This window comes from Pelecanus crispus, chromosome 6, assembly GCF_030463565.1.
Source record: "Pelecanus crispus isolate bPelCri1 chromosome 6, bPelCri1.pri, whole genome shotgun sequence".
Lineage (NCBI taxonomy): Eukaryota > Metazoa > Chordata > Aves > Pelecaniformes > Pelecanidae > Pelecanus > Pelecanus crispus.
This window is the reverse complement of record NC_134648.1, coordinates 13,509,251-13,525,934: the sequence shown is the minus strand read 5'-3', so window position 1 is coordinate 13,525,934 and position 16,684 is coordinate 13,509,251. Positions and strand designations below refer to the sequence as shown.

The 16,684-nt window shown below is 35.7% G+C and overlaps 1 protein-coding gene across 8 annotated transcripts in view; it reads left to right on the top strand.

The window, feature by feature from the left end:
* Nucleotides 1-16,684, top strand: part of ZNF143 (zinc finger protein 143) — a 51,334-nt gene that overhangs the window by 10,320 nt on the left and 24,330 nt on the right. For 7 of the 8 annotated variants that reach the window (XR_012831155.1, XR_012831154.1, XR_012831153.1 and 4 more), the window contains exons 2-9: nucleotides 3,205-3,335; nucleotides 4,131-4,223; nucleotides 4,687-4,770; nucleotides 4,997-5,077; nucleotides 6,184-6,380; nucleotides 10,325-10,399; nucleotides 14,836-14,955; nucleotides 15,984-16,059. Coding sequence is in view for 4 of the 8 variants with exons in the window: in XM_075713299.1 (XP_075569414.1) it covers nucleotides 3,212-3,335; nucleotides 4,131-4,223; nucleotides 4,687-4,770; nucleotides 4,997-5,077; nucleotides 6,184-6,380; nucleotides 10,325-10,399; nucleotides 14,836-14,955; nucleotides 15,984-16,059 (850 nt within the window). In the remaining 4 variants the exon portion in view is untranslated. The remainder of the gene's footprint in view (nucleotides 1-3,204; nucleotides 3,336-4,130; nucleotides 4,224-4,686; nucleotides 4,771-4,996; nucleotides 5,078-6,183; nucleotides 6,381-10,324; nucleotides 10,400-14,835; nucleotides 14,956-15,983; nucleotides 16,060-16,684) is intronic. The other variant, XM_075713298.1, reaches the window with a different exon arrangement.

The following is a 16,684-nucleotide window of genomic DNA, read 5'->3' as shown; positions in this document are numbered from 1 at the left end:
CTGCCACACTACAATAACAAACACTGTAAAATAATTTAAACAAATACTTTTGCTCCTTTGGCCCTTGAATTTATCTTGCATTAGACTTCTTTTTCTTCCAAAATAGCCACTGACCCTTTACGCGATTGCTTCTGCTCTGACTCTTTCAGGACTTCGCAGTTGTCTGCGTTGACTAGCTTCCTCTCTACTTCCCCAAGGTTGAGAGACGAGGCATAAGCTCTGGAGGAAGTATATTAATCTATTTTAAAGGCAGATAGTATATTAAAGATGCTGGGGGCTTCTTAAACGATACTTTGTCTGAGAGGGAATACTCTAAAGTAGACCTGAACTGATGGGCCTTTGAGATGCACTCCCTGCTGGAATTGTTTCAGAATATGGTTCTAGTTAAAACCAGTGGTTGTGTAGCCTTTCTTCGCCAATGTGTGAAATGGTCTAGCTGTTTTGCAACCTACTTCCATGAGGTGTCCTGAAAATTGAGTGAATGGAAAATATTGACAGTACAGAACACTGTTAGCAGTTACGAAGACAGACAACCTCTGTGCACCACTAGCATCTAATACCATAATTACTTAATTTAGCTTGCTACAAGCTGGCAGTACCTCCAGGGAAACAGTCTTTGCAAACTGGTCTGGAATAAAACTTATTTTGGTGCTAGTTTATTTTTTTAACTGCCTCAGTTTTCTGATCTTATTTGCTGCACAGTACATGAACGCTGAGGGTAGGGCCACTTCAGTGCTTGTTTAAGCTGATCCTGTAGCTACAGCATGTTGTCCCATTTTTGGTTTACGAGCAAAGTGCTTTCTAAGTAAGTGTTTGTGCCTATTTTGAGATGGGGGGGGTATAAATGAGTAATAGGGAAAGAAGTTACTAGTCCAAAGTCACTAATATGGAGATGGCAGAGAAAGGAGTTGAAATCAGGGTCTCTTATGTCCTCATACAATTCCTTGTCCCATAGCGTATAGTATCCAAAAAAACTTAGCTATTTCATTTTCTTCAGAAGCATCTAGTATAAATGCAATTTAGTCTGGGTGGGTTCTCTGCACTGGCTCTTTTTCTGTTGTATTATACCTCTTTTAGAGACCTGATTTTCTAGAAAAGCTTCTTTTCTTGAAAAGGATGCTGGGAACAAGAATTGTCCATCTTCCCTTGGATGTTAAAAAAATCTCTTGCACCTCTTTTGAATTATATTTTGGTTTCTATCTTAACTGTATCTTCTTTTTGATGCTCAGAATTGTTCAAGGTTCAAATTCTCTATTACAAGCCTCATATTTTAATCTCTTTCATGTTCCAGTAGATGTTATGTAGGATTTTAATCTTGGAAGGCATGTTTCTTACTGAATTGTGAACTGATCATTAGTAGTGGTGTTTTTCTTACATGATTTTCAACATAGCCCATGAAAAAAAGTTGCTTTTTTTTACAGGAGGCTTAAAACCTTCGTAAAGCTACCCCTTCCACTTTCTTTATTAAAATGTATCTATTCCATTAACTGGGGTCTTAACAGTTAACCAAACTGTCAATAATATTCTTATATATCCCAAGGTGATTTAGACTCCAGGTCCATTTTCAGGAGGTAATGTGGGTACTTGGTATAACATCACATTAAAAGTTAGCGGGACTTGAACCGTAGTGACACATTTGCTTTGCGCATAGCCCTCGGGTTAAAGCACTTCAGACAGCAAAAGCAGCAGAGCTGGAGCAGCTGGGTGTGGGTTGGCTTTTTCTCTGCTGAGACCAAGAAACTTATGTAGCTGCCTGCCCTTCTATGAAATACAGTCCTGGTCAAAGTCACTTGGATGTATTTGGAAAATACTACTTGGGTATAATTTTCAACTACTAAATTAGTGTACCAAACCTTTTAAATACTGCAGGCATGCTGGAGTATCTAAATAGTCTAATTTTGCTTTTCTTATTCTTTAGTTTTGACATAAGCACAGGTTTCTCGGTGGTCTTTGAGACCATTGATGAGTTGCTTATTCAAGGGCAGATTTCTAGATTGTAAAGGTAGAAATAGTTTAGTTATTTAGAAATGTAATCATAGGTACATTTAAAAACCTAGATTATTATTCTTAGCCTTGAATTATAAAACAGCAGGTCATAGAACCATACTAAGATTAAAAGCTTTGATTGTTTATCTGTAACCTTTTTGTGAGATTATCTAACTGCTGCTCTGGACTATCAAGAGATCTGGGTGGGGGGAAATTTGCTTTAATGCTGTGTAGCCTAGATTGCAATTCCATGTGATCCCCTTCGCCTCCCCTTTCATCCACATCTAAGTATATGTTACATTAACTAAAGGGCTTGCAGAACTCAGTGACTCTTTTTTGGTGGTTTTGGGGTTTTTTTTTTCCCTGTGGTGAAAGCCAACATCTGAGTTAGTAGAATGCAATGTTATCTATTTCCTTTATAGCTGCTTAATCTAGTAATACTGAAAATTAGCAATAGCTGCTCAGATTCAGTAGACTTCTTAATCTCCCATACTGAAACATGCTTGGGTAAAAAATTAGTATCCAAAGGAATGGCTATACCTGGTTCTGTGAGATACATGCAGAGTTGTGACTGTCGCTCACTAATCGCTATCCTGTTGATCTGTTAACACATTTTGTCATGAGATACTTTATTATTTTCAAGGAGGGATTTTTTTTTTTTTTTTTTTAAATAGAAACCTTCCTGGAAAGTTTAGGGAAATAGTTGGATCATTCAGTGAGACTTACTAATGAAGTGTGTATTTCCCAGTGTGTGATAGATTCTAAACCTCTTATTGGCACAAGAGAGATATTTAATTTATATAGTTAAAGCCCTGCTATTGTCATGGGTGAATCGTCAGCTTTAATTCTGGGGACAAAAAGATACCATTACTTATACCGTCATTACCACCATTATTCTTTATACATTGGTCGAATAATTCATATTTAAATGAAATCTAAATGTGGTTGATGTATTTCAATTTAGTAACTGCTACCTGAAGTTCTTAACAGCTTAGTTAATTGAGGTAATAATATTTACCCATTTCAAATACCTGGAAAATAAATACTTCAGAGGGAAAAATTTAAGTCACTCATTAATTGCATCTTCTTTGTGCAGAAGGTAACATAAAATATTTGTAGCAGCTGTATAAAAATCTAATTAAACTTGGATTGTCTTTAACTAGTTCTGGTTCTGTATTTAAATTTTCTATCTATGTTTTGTGAATACTTTCTTTCTAGGTAGACAATGTTATTAGCTCAGATAAATCGAGACTCTCAGGGAATGACTGAATTTTCTGGAGGAGGAATGGAGGCCCAGCATGTGACTCTCTGTCTAACAGAAGCTGTAGCTGTGCAAGGTGAGCCTTCAGGTTAAAATATCTCTACATTATTGTGTCTTTCTGTTTGTAATTCAGATAAAACTCTAAAACTCACGTAGTGTATTCTAAATGAAAAATCTAACAAATTATTCTTAGTTAAAGGAGATTCATTAAGTTCAACAATTTAATTCTGAAAGGAAATGATCTCTTAATTAGGGTAAGAGGAGTGTAAATATGCCAAAATAGGAAATACAAAATCTGACTTTATTCTCACTATAGTTTTACTGTTTTATACTTTGTAACTTCAGTTTATATCTATGTATTAAACAAGTCGAGTTTTAAAATAGATTGGTGATCTAGGATGTAGAAACAAGGAAACCTGATGTTTTCCAACAGCTTCATTATGATTTTGTGTGATGAAAAACTTTTTCCTAAATCTGTGTTTTACTCTAAATGGATTTGTGTATATTAGTAACAGGTAGTGTTGTACAAAACAAAATTGTCAATACAAATATATATATCATTATTTCACTGTTGACACTCATGACCTAATTAATATTTCTCCTAAAACCTCAGCTTTGTAGTTATTTATTCAGTGATGTTGTAACTTTTTTAGTTAAGGAAAATAACTTCCTAGCTGTCATGTTTACAGAGCAAAATCTTGAACATATAACCCTAGAATATGTTCAAGGTTCAAAAACCAGAAAGCAAGTAAGAACTATTTGCTATTATTATTTCTGAAATCATTATGCTTTAAGGGGATGTAATAATTTATGGAGGTGGTTAAGTTGTGATTTTTAGGGTTTGACGCTAGTAATAGTGAATATGAACTTTTTTCCTCGCTAGATGGTGACAACTTAGAAAACATGGAAGGTGTAAGTTTGCAAGCAGTTACCCTTGCTGATGGCTCCACTGCTTACATACAGCACAATTCTAAAGGTAGGTAAATGACGAGGAGTTGATTGGTATTGAAATCATATTCCCCTTTTTAACCATGTCTTTGGATAGTAAAGTCAGGCAAAATCTGTACAATGTTTATGAAGTTCCAATTACAGCTGGGAATTACAGGTATTGGAGTAATAGCTATAAAATAAATATTTATTTCTGCTACTAATAAGGTGCAGGTATCAAATGCAAAACATAAGTCAAACAAAAGTGAGATGATCTTTACACTCCAAACCCAAATGCCAACATTCTGCCTACTGGATCAGACACCAAGCCTTTGCCATTTTTTTATCCCAGAATTTTAAAACCTCTGTATAGTCATACTGTGCTTATTCTTTACCAAACATTATTTCTTGGTGATATTTTATTAATATTTTAATCCAGAAAGGATCAACTGTGTGTTTAAACTGTGATGTCATACAGAATATTTTTTAAGATTTCTAATTGTGTATTTCAGATGGTAAATTAATGGATGGCCAAGTGATTCAATTAGAAGATGGTTCTGCTGCTTATGTGCAACATGTATCCATGCCTAAAAGCAGTAAGTGTAATAATACAAGAAATATATTCTAAAATAATGTATTACTGAAAAATATTGGTATTAAGTAATTAACAGTCATTATAATAGCTTGATTTCTTATTTTAATGGAAACAGTCCTGAAGAGATGCTAGGTATTTTGTAATCTTAGGTATTTAGTGTTTAATCTTTCCAAATAATGGACTTCTCAAACTATTGCTGAAGCATTGTAATTCTTCCTTCTGAACAGGAGACAGCTTGCGTCTGGAAGATGGACAAGCAGTTCAGCTGGAAGATGGAACTACGGCATTTATTCATCACACCTCGAAAGGTAATTTTTTTTGAAGTGTGATTTATTACATTAGAGTTCAACAGACCTTCAGCAGTATAAAATATGGTACTCTTTTTAGACTATTGACGTCATTTAGTCTGATTCCTAGTGTAGATTACTTGTTGCTTTTACTTTGTCACATCTGGAAATTGTTGATATGAGACCAGTTCAGTTCCTTATTTGGGTCTCATATAACAGTTAAAAACAGAATCAAACCTACTTCTTTTTAGCCCAGGATCACATTAAAGTAAGTATATGTCATGTTAGTAGAGAATATGTCATGTTAGTAGAGAATGTAAGCCCTTATACAGATTTCAGCAATAATTGCCCATGAAAATGAGAAAACAGGTAAGAATCAATCGCTCAATCCCTCTTGAGCTAAAGAATGTAGAGATTGACCTAAATTTTAAAGATCATGCTATTGATAATTTTGCCATTAGGCAGTAGGGCAGGAAGTGTGATAGCTGACAGTCAAAAATGCAAACCTATTTATTTTAAATGATAACTCAAATTTCTGCAGAAGATGATTATACTAGTCTTGGAAATAGTACTACTTCTCTACAAAAAGGGAACAAGTAGATATTTTAAATCTGTTTAAACTAGTGTGACAAGAATGACATTCTGCAATCAGCAATACTAAGAGGAGAGAATATAATAAAGAATTTCTTCCTTAAAAGTCATCCTATAGTTTGTGTTTCTTCTACATATTTGCATTGATTCAGTTCTTAAAATGATCAGATTTATGATTTTTAAAATCTGAAGTATTGACATCGGTACATGTTTTACATTATTTTCATTGTATTATGAGTGGATACGAAATGGAAAGTGTATTTGTGTTCCTGGTTTCCTTTGTAAATAAAGCTAGACCAGCATAAAATCGGTTTTGCACTTTCATAAGTGTGCAGCAAAAGTTATGGGAGGTGTTGTCTTGAAAAAAATTTCATTGGTGCTATTCACAGTAATATTTTAAGTGTTTAGATTTCTCATATATTTCATACATATATGTGACCTTAGGAGACATTTCCTAAACAGCAATAGTTTGTCCTGTAACATGCAGACATTGCTATTCCCTTTCTTTCATAACACTTTGTAATATTATTTCTCAGACAGTTACGACCAGAGTGCATTACAAGCAGTCCAGCTGGAGGATGGAACTACTGCCTACATTCACCACACAGTGCAAATGCCACAGTCAGATACCATTTTAGCCATTCAAGCTGATGGCACAGTGGCAGGTCTTCATACAGGAGATGCTGCCATTGACCCAGATACCATCAGTGCTTTGGAGCAATATGCAGCCAAGGTATACTGAAAGACACTTTCTCTATCTATAACGTTTTAATGTAGCATCACAAGATATTTGGCAGCAAAAGCCAATTGTGATCTAAGAATTAAAATGATAATTAAGAGAGTCTTCAGACTCTTAGAAGAGAGAACACCGAATTGTCATGATGGTGCTTCACTATCATGAGCAGCTCCAGTGTGTGGTGTTGCATAAAAAGAGCAAAAGATTGAACACTGAAATGATGTGGAGTCAGATTGATTTGGAAAGTGATTTAGACAACTAAATAATAATTTTCTCTAAAATATAGCACTGGAAAGGAGCCTCTTGAGAGGACACTGTTTGGAAAGAAGGACAAAGTTAAATTATTCTTGTTCAGGCACTATTGCTGGATTTTTTTTTTTTCTTGCATTGGGAAGAGTAGGGCCTGCTGTACTGTGCAAGGACAATGCATGGTATGAAGTGTAAAACAGACAATTAGTTACTGAATTTGGAAAAAAACCTTCTTTGATCCATACTTTCAATAGTAAAATGTAGTATGATGCTCAAAATTCATGTTGTCCACTCTACTGGGCTTCTGTAAAGCATGATGTAAGTATAATAATGGGTGGTGCAACTTCCATGACTTTATAGTTTAGCAGCGTCCTAGTTGCTGGATGATCACCATCAGTGCTTGTATTGCTCTGGAAGAAGAGTAGAATAAATGTTAAAATCTGTCCTCTAGTGTCACTGCGAGTTGTCAGATTCTTGGAGGAGGCCAGTTAGGGTAATTAAATGGCTTATACACTATTCTTTTCATTATGCTTCTGTCTGTTATAATTAAGAGATCCTAAGAGAGCCAGTCAGATTGTGTTGTGTTTGGCTGTGCCTTAATATTTCATAAAATAAAAGGTAATTCAAGCTTAGTTGAGCTGTAGTGACAAGCTTTTACACATTCCCTAGCTACTATTTAATTTAGGTTTAAATTAATCCTAATTTTTCTTCTTAACAATGAGCTGTATTAATCATAATTTCTTACAAATTTCTGTTTTGAGAAGGTGAAGAAGAAACAGAAGAAATGCAAATAATTTGCATTTTTGTTCTATTTATTTCAACATGTGTTTTTAATTCTGTAATGTGAATTTGTTTGCTGTACTGTACTTGTGTGCGTCTAGGAAAAATTTTATTTATTTTCTTCAAGCTTTCATCTTAGAACCTTATTCTGAAAGGTACTGCTAGAACCTTGCAGGGAAGCTCAGTAAAAGTGAGTTTCCAAGTATTGCACCTGTTTTACGTACAAAAGCAAATAATAGCTCAATCATCACAACCCTGTCTTTCTCTTAAAAGGAGAAATGTGGTTTTGTGATTCTATTCCATGTCTGTTTCATAGTGAGGCAATGTATACTTTTCATAGCAGCTGGTATAGGAACATTGAAAAAGGTACAGGAAAGGGCAACAATGATGACCAAACATATGAAATATATGAGGTAAGTATATGATAGAATTTTATAAAATTTTAAGTGGCACAAAGAGGAGTAGTGCCTTGTCATTGTCTTTACCAGTGTAAGAACTGGGAGACATCATATGAAACTCCCAAGTGACAGGTTCAAGAAAAACAAGGGAAGAATACTTTTTCAAACAGCACAAAGTTAAGCCATGGCACTCCTTGTAGGATATTGTGGATGCTAATATGTCCCTGGATTCAAAGAGTAATTAGGTAAATTCCTAGAAGAAACATGTATTCAGGGCTATTGGGTAGAAACATGTGACTTACAGTTCAGGAAGTTCCTAAGCCACAGCTTGCTTGGAGGTTGGGAGAATACTTCTGGGAATGTATCACTGTATGCTTGGCCTGATCCTTTAGTCTTCTCCAGCGTCTGCTACTGGCAGCTGTTAGAAACAAAATGGTGCACTAGATTGACCTTTAGTTTGACTCAGTATAGGTGTTCTTATGTTAATTGAATGCAGACTAAATCTTTCTTTAGAATCTAAGACAGTCTTTTAGGAGGAACTCAAAGATCTTCCTTGGAATCCTTCCAGAATTCTCCCAATACTGCAAAAAAGAGGTTTAAAATTGGGTGTCTTGCTTTTTTGTCAACTTTGAAGGTTTTCTCTTCAAAACTTGAAAGAGCAAAGAACATTTTAAAGGCGCATTTGGAGAGAATGGTGGTTCTCTGTTCCCCTGGCCTACATAACAGGCAGAAATAGCAAAGATCAGTAGGCTGCCTGAGATCAGTGTGGAAACTCTTTAAGAGAGTTCATACAAAGAGATCCAAGAAGACTACAGAGAAGCTCACTGGAAATGGTGGAACACATGTTTTTCATTGTCGCCTGCTTCTTTCGGCATAGTGCTACTTTCCCACATCTTGCAGAGCACATGCAAAGACTTAACTAGAGTCCTCTTAATTTTGGGCTAAGTCAATGCCACCTTCTCCCAAAGCAACCAAAGAAAAAAGAGATCATTGCTCTCAGTGAACATCAAGTCAGAAGATCTGCAAGGGAATTGTGATGAGGTTACAACACAGACTTTTCTTCCAGCAGCTGTTTTCCTGTGACATTTCAGCTGCTGGAAAAGTACAGTTCCTGGGATTTGTGCCTGTCTGTACACATGCACACACATTCCATTTGGATCATTTATTTCCAGTGGTGTTAATGAACTTTTAGTTTCATGTCAGCAGTTCCTTTCTCAACCAACAAGAGGAAGTTCAGAATGAAGTGATTCAAGTCTCCTTTCTGTGCAGGTTCTCTCCCCTCCCTTCAAAAATTCTGTAGTAGAAGGTCCCAAAGTGGCTATTGTTTCCTTTAAAAAAACTACCCGAGAATCACCTGCTTGCAGACTCTCTTTGCAGTGTCTCTGTAATGTAAACTTGCCTCTGCTTGGGCACTTCCTCTTCACTGGTTTAGCTCAAAGTTGCCAGAAGTGTATTGCTCACAATTGTCTAATTTAAAAAGATAGTACAGTCTGAAAACCTTTTATGGGATCCGTTCATCTTCAGTCTCCAAGTGAGATGTTGGTAGCTGATGCTTTGAGCCAGATACTTTACACAACCATTAACGTTCTCAGGAGCCTGCTCTGACCTCCTTAGTGAAAGGGCATAAGCATACCAGCTGAGGTAGGGTTCCTGCCAAACTACTTTAGAGAAGAATAAAATCACTTAGACTAAATTTAGGTGCATCAATCTCAGCCTTGAGTGTAATGGATGCAGAGAGTATTGTGAATGCCAGTGCTCAATACAGAGGCAATTAAGGAATGGGAAACTACATAAAGTATACTTTAGTTTTTTCTACAGTGACTTATAAGATGCTATTCTTTGAGTTGACGTGTGTGAGTTTGTTGTTTTTTTTTTAAACTGGGCAGTTACATTTTTATTTAAATAGAAAATTCAAATTAACATTTAATACTCTTTCAAATATTTTTATAAGCTCCTTGGAAAGCAGCAATACCTTTCTCCTCCTGTAGACTGTTTTTAAAAATAAACCTATGGAGCAATACACAAGTCTTTGCTTAGCTGTTGTAATTTGACTATTTCGAACTGAGGTGTAACACATTGTCTTAGGTATTTTGATTCCAAAGGAGTTGTGCTGTTCAAAACAAGTAAATTCTCATTAACAGGGAGTGAGAGATACATCCCTATTATAAAAGTAGTAAACGTTTTCTTTTTTTTTCTCTCAGAACTCGGTATTGTTAAGTTTATTAATTTATTTTAATACTTTTGTCAGTCTATTAATTTAACATACTTGGTTCTTGCAGTCTTTCCTACCTTGTTTTAAGACAACTTTGAGATGCTCACTTTACCTATTCTATAATGCAGGTGTTACAAGTGGTGATTTTCATGTAAGCTAATGTCCTATAGGATAACCATGTTTCAAGAGGGAGCTAGAGAGCTATGAAATAATAAGCCCTCAGGAACTGTCTGTAACCCTCTGCTTTTCAGATGAATAAAAATAACCTGTAAATGTTTTTCCCATTTCAATTTTGTTTTCAGGTGTCTATTGATGGAAATGACAATGTTAGTGGCACAGGAATGATAGGTGAAAATGAACAAGATAAAAAAATGCAGGTATGTAGCTGAATACAAAATAATTAAATATATCTATTTCTTCTGTCTTCTCTGCCCAGCAATGTGTTTGATAGGTAGTCCTGTGTAGCTATGAACTAGGGTCTGCTGCTACCCCTCAGGAATTTTAGATCTCAAACCTATACAGATAGGTCATATTTCTCACTCTGTACAAAATCATTTGACAGAATTTTAAAAAGATCTTCTAATACTTACTGTTTTCTGGGTTTTTTCTGTTAAAAGGTAATTAAAAATTATGTTGGATTTCTAAGGTTTTTCAAGCTGACCTGAGTATTGCATCAGTAAGGGTGTAAGTATTTCAGAAGTTCTTTTCTAGAGAATGAACTGACTTTTTATAGTCCTTAAAGCAGAAGGAATGCTGACTCAATGAATTGTTTTCTTTTCAAGAGAAACAATTCCAGGCATATGTCTGGAACTGTTCTCTCTTTAGTGACTTAGTTTTGATTCCACTTGCTCTGTTAGAGTTCCTGACTTTTATTGCGGGTTTTGTAAGTAATCACTAGATAAAAGTGTTGCTGCTAGTGAACGCTTAAAGAAGCAGAAAAATACTTCCACTTCTTTTTTCTGTATTCATGTTGTTAGTACATAGAAATATAAAAAACTTTTCAATGTGACAATATTAACTTAAGTTCAAAGGACAATGGAAAATACAGGTGCAACTTAGTAAGCCTCAAGCTTTTTTTACCTGGGATCCGTAAAATTATGTAAGGACAATGGTATTTGTCATCATAGCATATTTTATTAAAGGAAAAGACAAAGCAAAACGTACTCTGGGCTTCAAAGAATTATGACCAACAACAAAAATAATAATAAAACCCCTATACCCTCACATGTTCAAATGACAAAAGCAAAAACGGAAAAGTCATTGTATTGAGAAAGGTTTGGTCAGAGAAGCCCTGTTTTTACTTTTTGTTTAATTTAAGAGATAATGAACTAGACAAGGAGGAAAAATATATTCTAAGGTAAAATACAGTATGTGTGAAAGGAAGAATTACAGGCTCACCTCTGACAGTTACCTCAAACTTCTCTATTCTTAATATTTTTAACAGCTAGGTCCCACAGTATTTAAAGCTGCAGACACTCCACTGTTGCCTGTGTGGCATGACTGTGAAAGGAGAGAATAGCTAATACATGCATTATTTATGCTATTGGAATATATTCTGTAAAATGAAATCAATAAATTTAGAGGGTTTGTACACTTGTAGGTTGGAATAGGGATATAACTCCAACAAAATGCAAAATTCAAGGAAGAGTAAGGTAAGATCTTGGTTTTACCTGGAACAAAGAGCCTATTAAGCAAAATGACGTGTAACCAGTATCCAGTTACATGTTCATTTCAGCCTCAGCCCCAAAACAAAGTGAATCTGGAGGTTGTTTTATCTTATACATGTATGGCAACATACATGCTTTATGAAAATGCGCCAATCTTATGGAGCATTATATGTTGCAAACAAAAAAAGATCTGATATTTCAAAAGGTATTGAGGCTTAGTCTCAAATTCTGACCACTATAAAGTCACTTCACTTGGCCAACTGAAGGGTCCCAAAGCTATCAAGGATCTATGAAAATCTTAATTATGTTTATATCTTAATTATGTTTATATCTTGATTTAAGTAGATATCTACTTGTAACTCATTCTGAAATAATATATTACTTGGGATAAAATAGTCTCGTATTTGGATTAAAGTACTAAATAAGTGTTTATCTGTAAACCTTTTAAGTCCACAGGTAACACAAGAACAGAACAGATGTCGTGCTGCTAAGTAGTCATTCAGACTTGCATGTGGTTAGGTTTTTCACCAAAGAAAAAAGCATAAAACGTCTTTGTGGTTTCTCCATGTGAAAACAAAAGAGTATGTGTGCCCAAATGGATATCACGTGCTATTTCCTTTCAAAGCTATCATACCCATCTGTTCTTAATAAAAGCAGAATCATATGACTGAAGTTTGTATGTATACAATGTAAAAATTTTATCTGAGATCTTTACCTTTGTTGTTCTCCTGCATTACCTGTCTGAACTCACGATGCATTTATGATTCCTTTTAAAATCAGAGGGTTTTTAATTTTGTCTATTTAAAAGTATTTGGAAGTACACAATTCCTCTCAACAAGTTTCACATTATTATAAAGGTGCTTTATTTGCTATATTCTTCTGATTTTGTGCCTCCTAACATCTGAATTTTCTATTTTCTTTAGAGTGTATTATCTTCTAAGAACAGTAATTTTAGTACTGTATCTGTCCTTGTTGAATGATAATACTAACTGAATTCTTAATAATCCTCAAGTCATACCAACTAATGTATTGTGAAGAAACACATACTTCTGCAAACAGTTGAACAAACAAATGCTTGTGATTGTGCAACTGATTCTTTTTTCTTTTTCCTAAGAGTTCTGTTTGTTTTATTCCCTGTCCCCCCTTTGTATCAATTTTAATATTGGTAAAATTATGTCTGGTTATTTCCTTACAGATGTTAGCACATTCATTATAGAACTGTTCTAATTTTCTTTTAAACTTTGGCATAATTCAGCTTTATAGTGGATCTTAGCAACTATATACATATTTTTATATGCTGAAACACCAAAGAAATACTAACATGTTTACTGATGGAAAAAACAAATCAATGCTTAAGTGCAGGTGCTCAATTCAATGTCGTCTTCATGATCCTTAATGTATTAAAGTGACTTCTGTGACTCCTGGTATCATAGGTATTAGTAATGGGTTTCTTGATTCACAAGGTTATGTTTTTCTCCGTGGTTCCAGAGAAGCTTTTCTGAAGTGGTGGAGTTGTACATTTCAGTTGATTAAAAATTTCATATTCAACTTTGCATCTTTAGTCTTAAGAACAGTCTGAAGGTAACAGGGGGCATCTTCCCTGAAGAATCTGTAGGAAGGTTGTTCTCAGTCAAATTTCTGATCTATCTGAATGAGGAATTAGAGGTCTATGCACAGTTGCAGGGCCACGGTCTCGTTGGGAGGTGGGAGATGTGTTGGGATAGTTCAGATGACTGGAGTGCTGTGATGGATGTGTACAGGCTCTTTAATAAGGCCAGGTGGGGAAGGAGAGGAGGGGGAGCTGCCCTTCATGTGAGAACAGCAGGAGTGCATAGGGTTCTGCTTTGGGACGGGTGACGAGCCAGTCAAGAGCCAATGGGTCAGAATTAGCTGCCAGACCAGTGTGGGTGGCTTTGTGGTGGCTGTCTGCTACAGACTGTCTGATCAAGAAGATGGGGCCTTCTTCAGTCAACTGGAAGAAGCCTCATGTTCACAGGCCCAGGTCCTCATGGGGAATTTTAACCACCTTGGTATCTGCTGGAAGAGCATCACAACAGGGCACATGAAATCCAGGAGGTTTCTGGAGTTCAGGGATGGCAACTGGCAACCTAAACCAGGTTATTGAGCAGCTGGTGAGGTGAGACATTTTGCTGGACTTCATACTTACCAAGAAGAATTAGTAGGGAGTGTGAAGGCTGGGGGTAGCCTTCAGGAGTCTCTATCCTTAGATACTTGGAACCCATTTGGATACTGCTGTGAGCAACCTGCTGCAGCTGACCCTGCTTTGAGCAGGGGGGATTGGACTAGAAGATCTCCAGAGATGCCTGCCCACCTCATCTATTCTGTGAAATGTTCTTTTGACAATTCAGAATAGAATTGGATCCATAAGAAAAGGGGGGTGGTTTAAAAGAAGGATAGACTTTTTTAAATAGTCTTGATTACTTTGCGTACAGTTGTATCAAAATGTTTACATTTGGGCTTTTGCTTCTTTCTTCAGTCTGTATGAATGTTCCTTGAATGTTAGTGTATGAAGAAGCCTTTAAAAGGCGTTTAAGTTGCATCGCAAAGCTTTTCTGTGTATTTTCCTGTTGTTTCGTGCCAGAAAGGAGAGTAGAACCTATCTCAAATTGCTCCAGTTAGTTTGATCAAAACACATGCATCACTGACAAAGTACAAAATGCTTTCCTTCATTTTCAAAAAGTGCTCATTATAAGTGCATTTAATTATCATTTGGCCTTTGCATGAACTTATCTTTGAAGGTGGTCTGATTTATGGCTAATCTCCCTTAGGAACCGATCCAGTGCCTTCAATGTAACCTAAGCCTCTTCTGTCTACTAATTTGGTCATCTTACCACTAGGCTTATATTTCAAATTATTTTGTCTTTGTTATTTGGCTAATTGATGTATGCATTTAAATTTCCTCGCTACCAGTAAATACGTTTTACAGTTTCTCTTTTTCCTTTCATCAGAACTTACGCTTTTTATTTATTTTTAGTTTATTTGTTGAGGACAAATGCATGGCATAGCAAAGAGAGGCAAAAGAAACCTGTCAGAATCAGCTCTGGCTTGATAGCAAAATAAAGTGTGTGACTTCTGATCCATTGTAGGGGTGGTTTTTAATGGCGGGTTTTTTTTTTTAACTTAAGATTGTCTTGCAAGGACATGGAACAAGAGTGACTGCAAAATCTCAGCAGAGTGGAGAGAAAGCCTTTCGCTGTGATTATGATGGCTGTGGAAAACTGTACACAACAGCTCACCATCTTAAGGTGATGAGATGTAAAATGAGCATTGTTACTTTGCAGGCATGATTTCTTTTGATGGGTTATGTGGTTAAAAGTAACAGAAATTAACAGAAAGCCAGTTGCAATGGTGCTGTTTTGTCAAATTTTTATTGGATTGATTTTACAATAATTGGTTGTCCTAGGTGCTCAGCTGATTTTGCTTAGTGTTCTGAATAGATGCAGGTGTGGGAGCATGTTAGGCTCCTGTATTGCCAGCATGTAAGAAATCTCTTGTTGAGATAGTTTCCACCAGCAGTGTCACAGAAATTGTGAAACCTGGTGTTCACTTTATCTACTTTACGTGTATGCATGATTATGCAAAAATACCAATTTTTGAAAGATTTTTACCATCATAATACAAAGTCTAACTCTTCAAAACAATCCAATATTCAAAGTGAAAATCTGGAACATCTTTTCTTGACAGGTGGCAACTCCTTAATTCTCTTCCTTTTTTTAAATTAAGTAAAGGAATTACTGAAACAGTAAGGGTGTAGAGCTGTTCACATTACAGCTTAGGCTGAGATAATCACTTGCCGATGAGGTAATCTTGCAGTGCTGCCTTGTCTCTGACAAAACACTCCAGAGTCAGTGAGTAATTGACTCTATGGATCATGTGTTAAAATGGAGTCCTTGCTGTAAAGATTTTGTGCAATATAAGAGGATCAGTAGAAGTGCTCAGTGGAGTAAAAAAATCAGGTAGAGTGGGCTCTGACGCATGTTTACATACTGTCTTTAATGTACTTGCATGATGGCAACTCTGTGTGTATTTACAGAAATGTTTTTTGCAAAACTGACTGAAAGGATCGGGTTAGACCTTGGAAAGACATCTTTAGTTTTAGGGAAACAGCGTTACCCTATGTCATTATTTTTTTTCTATCAGTGATTTAAAAAGAAGATGAACATGAATCTTAGGAAGAGAAATAAAATGTGTTGTCTCTGAGAATTAACTCTTTCTGGGTTGAAGTAATCAGATACAACATTTCATTAAGTCACTGTATTGGATGTCTTGACAGGTGCATGAAAGGTCACACACAGGAGACAGACCGTATCAGTGTGAACATCCTGGATGTGGCAAAGCCTTTGCAACAGGTAATCTGTTGTAGACTAGCTCCTCCTGCTTTTGTTAGTGTTTGTCTCTGTATAAAGTAAGTTTTTAATACTGCCTTTTTTAAACTGCTAAGTAAAGAACTTGGTTGGCAGAACTGCAAAAAAAGTCATGATTTCAGCTAGCATAGCATATAGAAAGGACAGAGGATTTAACTCTTAGTTACTGAAGGAGGAATGAGGTGAACACTTGGCACTTTCTCTTACTTTTCACCTGTTATGCTACAGTCAGATTTTACGTTGAAAAAATAGGCTTTTTGTAACATGAAACTAATAGTATAACTTAAATATATAAAATAAGAGGTGATAATAAGGTGCTGAACCTATTGGCTAGAGGTAAATACCTGGTCTTCTGTTCCAAATTTGAAAGGAACTTTGATGGAAGATACTGTTTTAAGTGTTCTTTATTCAATTTGTATCAGAGTGACATTTCGTATGAAGTGAACTCTACATTTCATACAGACTACTCTGTTCATAAATTATGCTCTCCCTGAGATTGAGTTTGATCATGCAAATTGCAATTATGAAGAATGAAACATGGAAGAAAGTGAAAGAGCAAAACTTGTTTCAAATTTTATTCTTTTACTTTGAATGTAAATTAGTATGATGC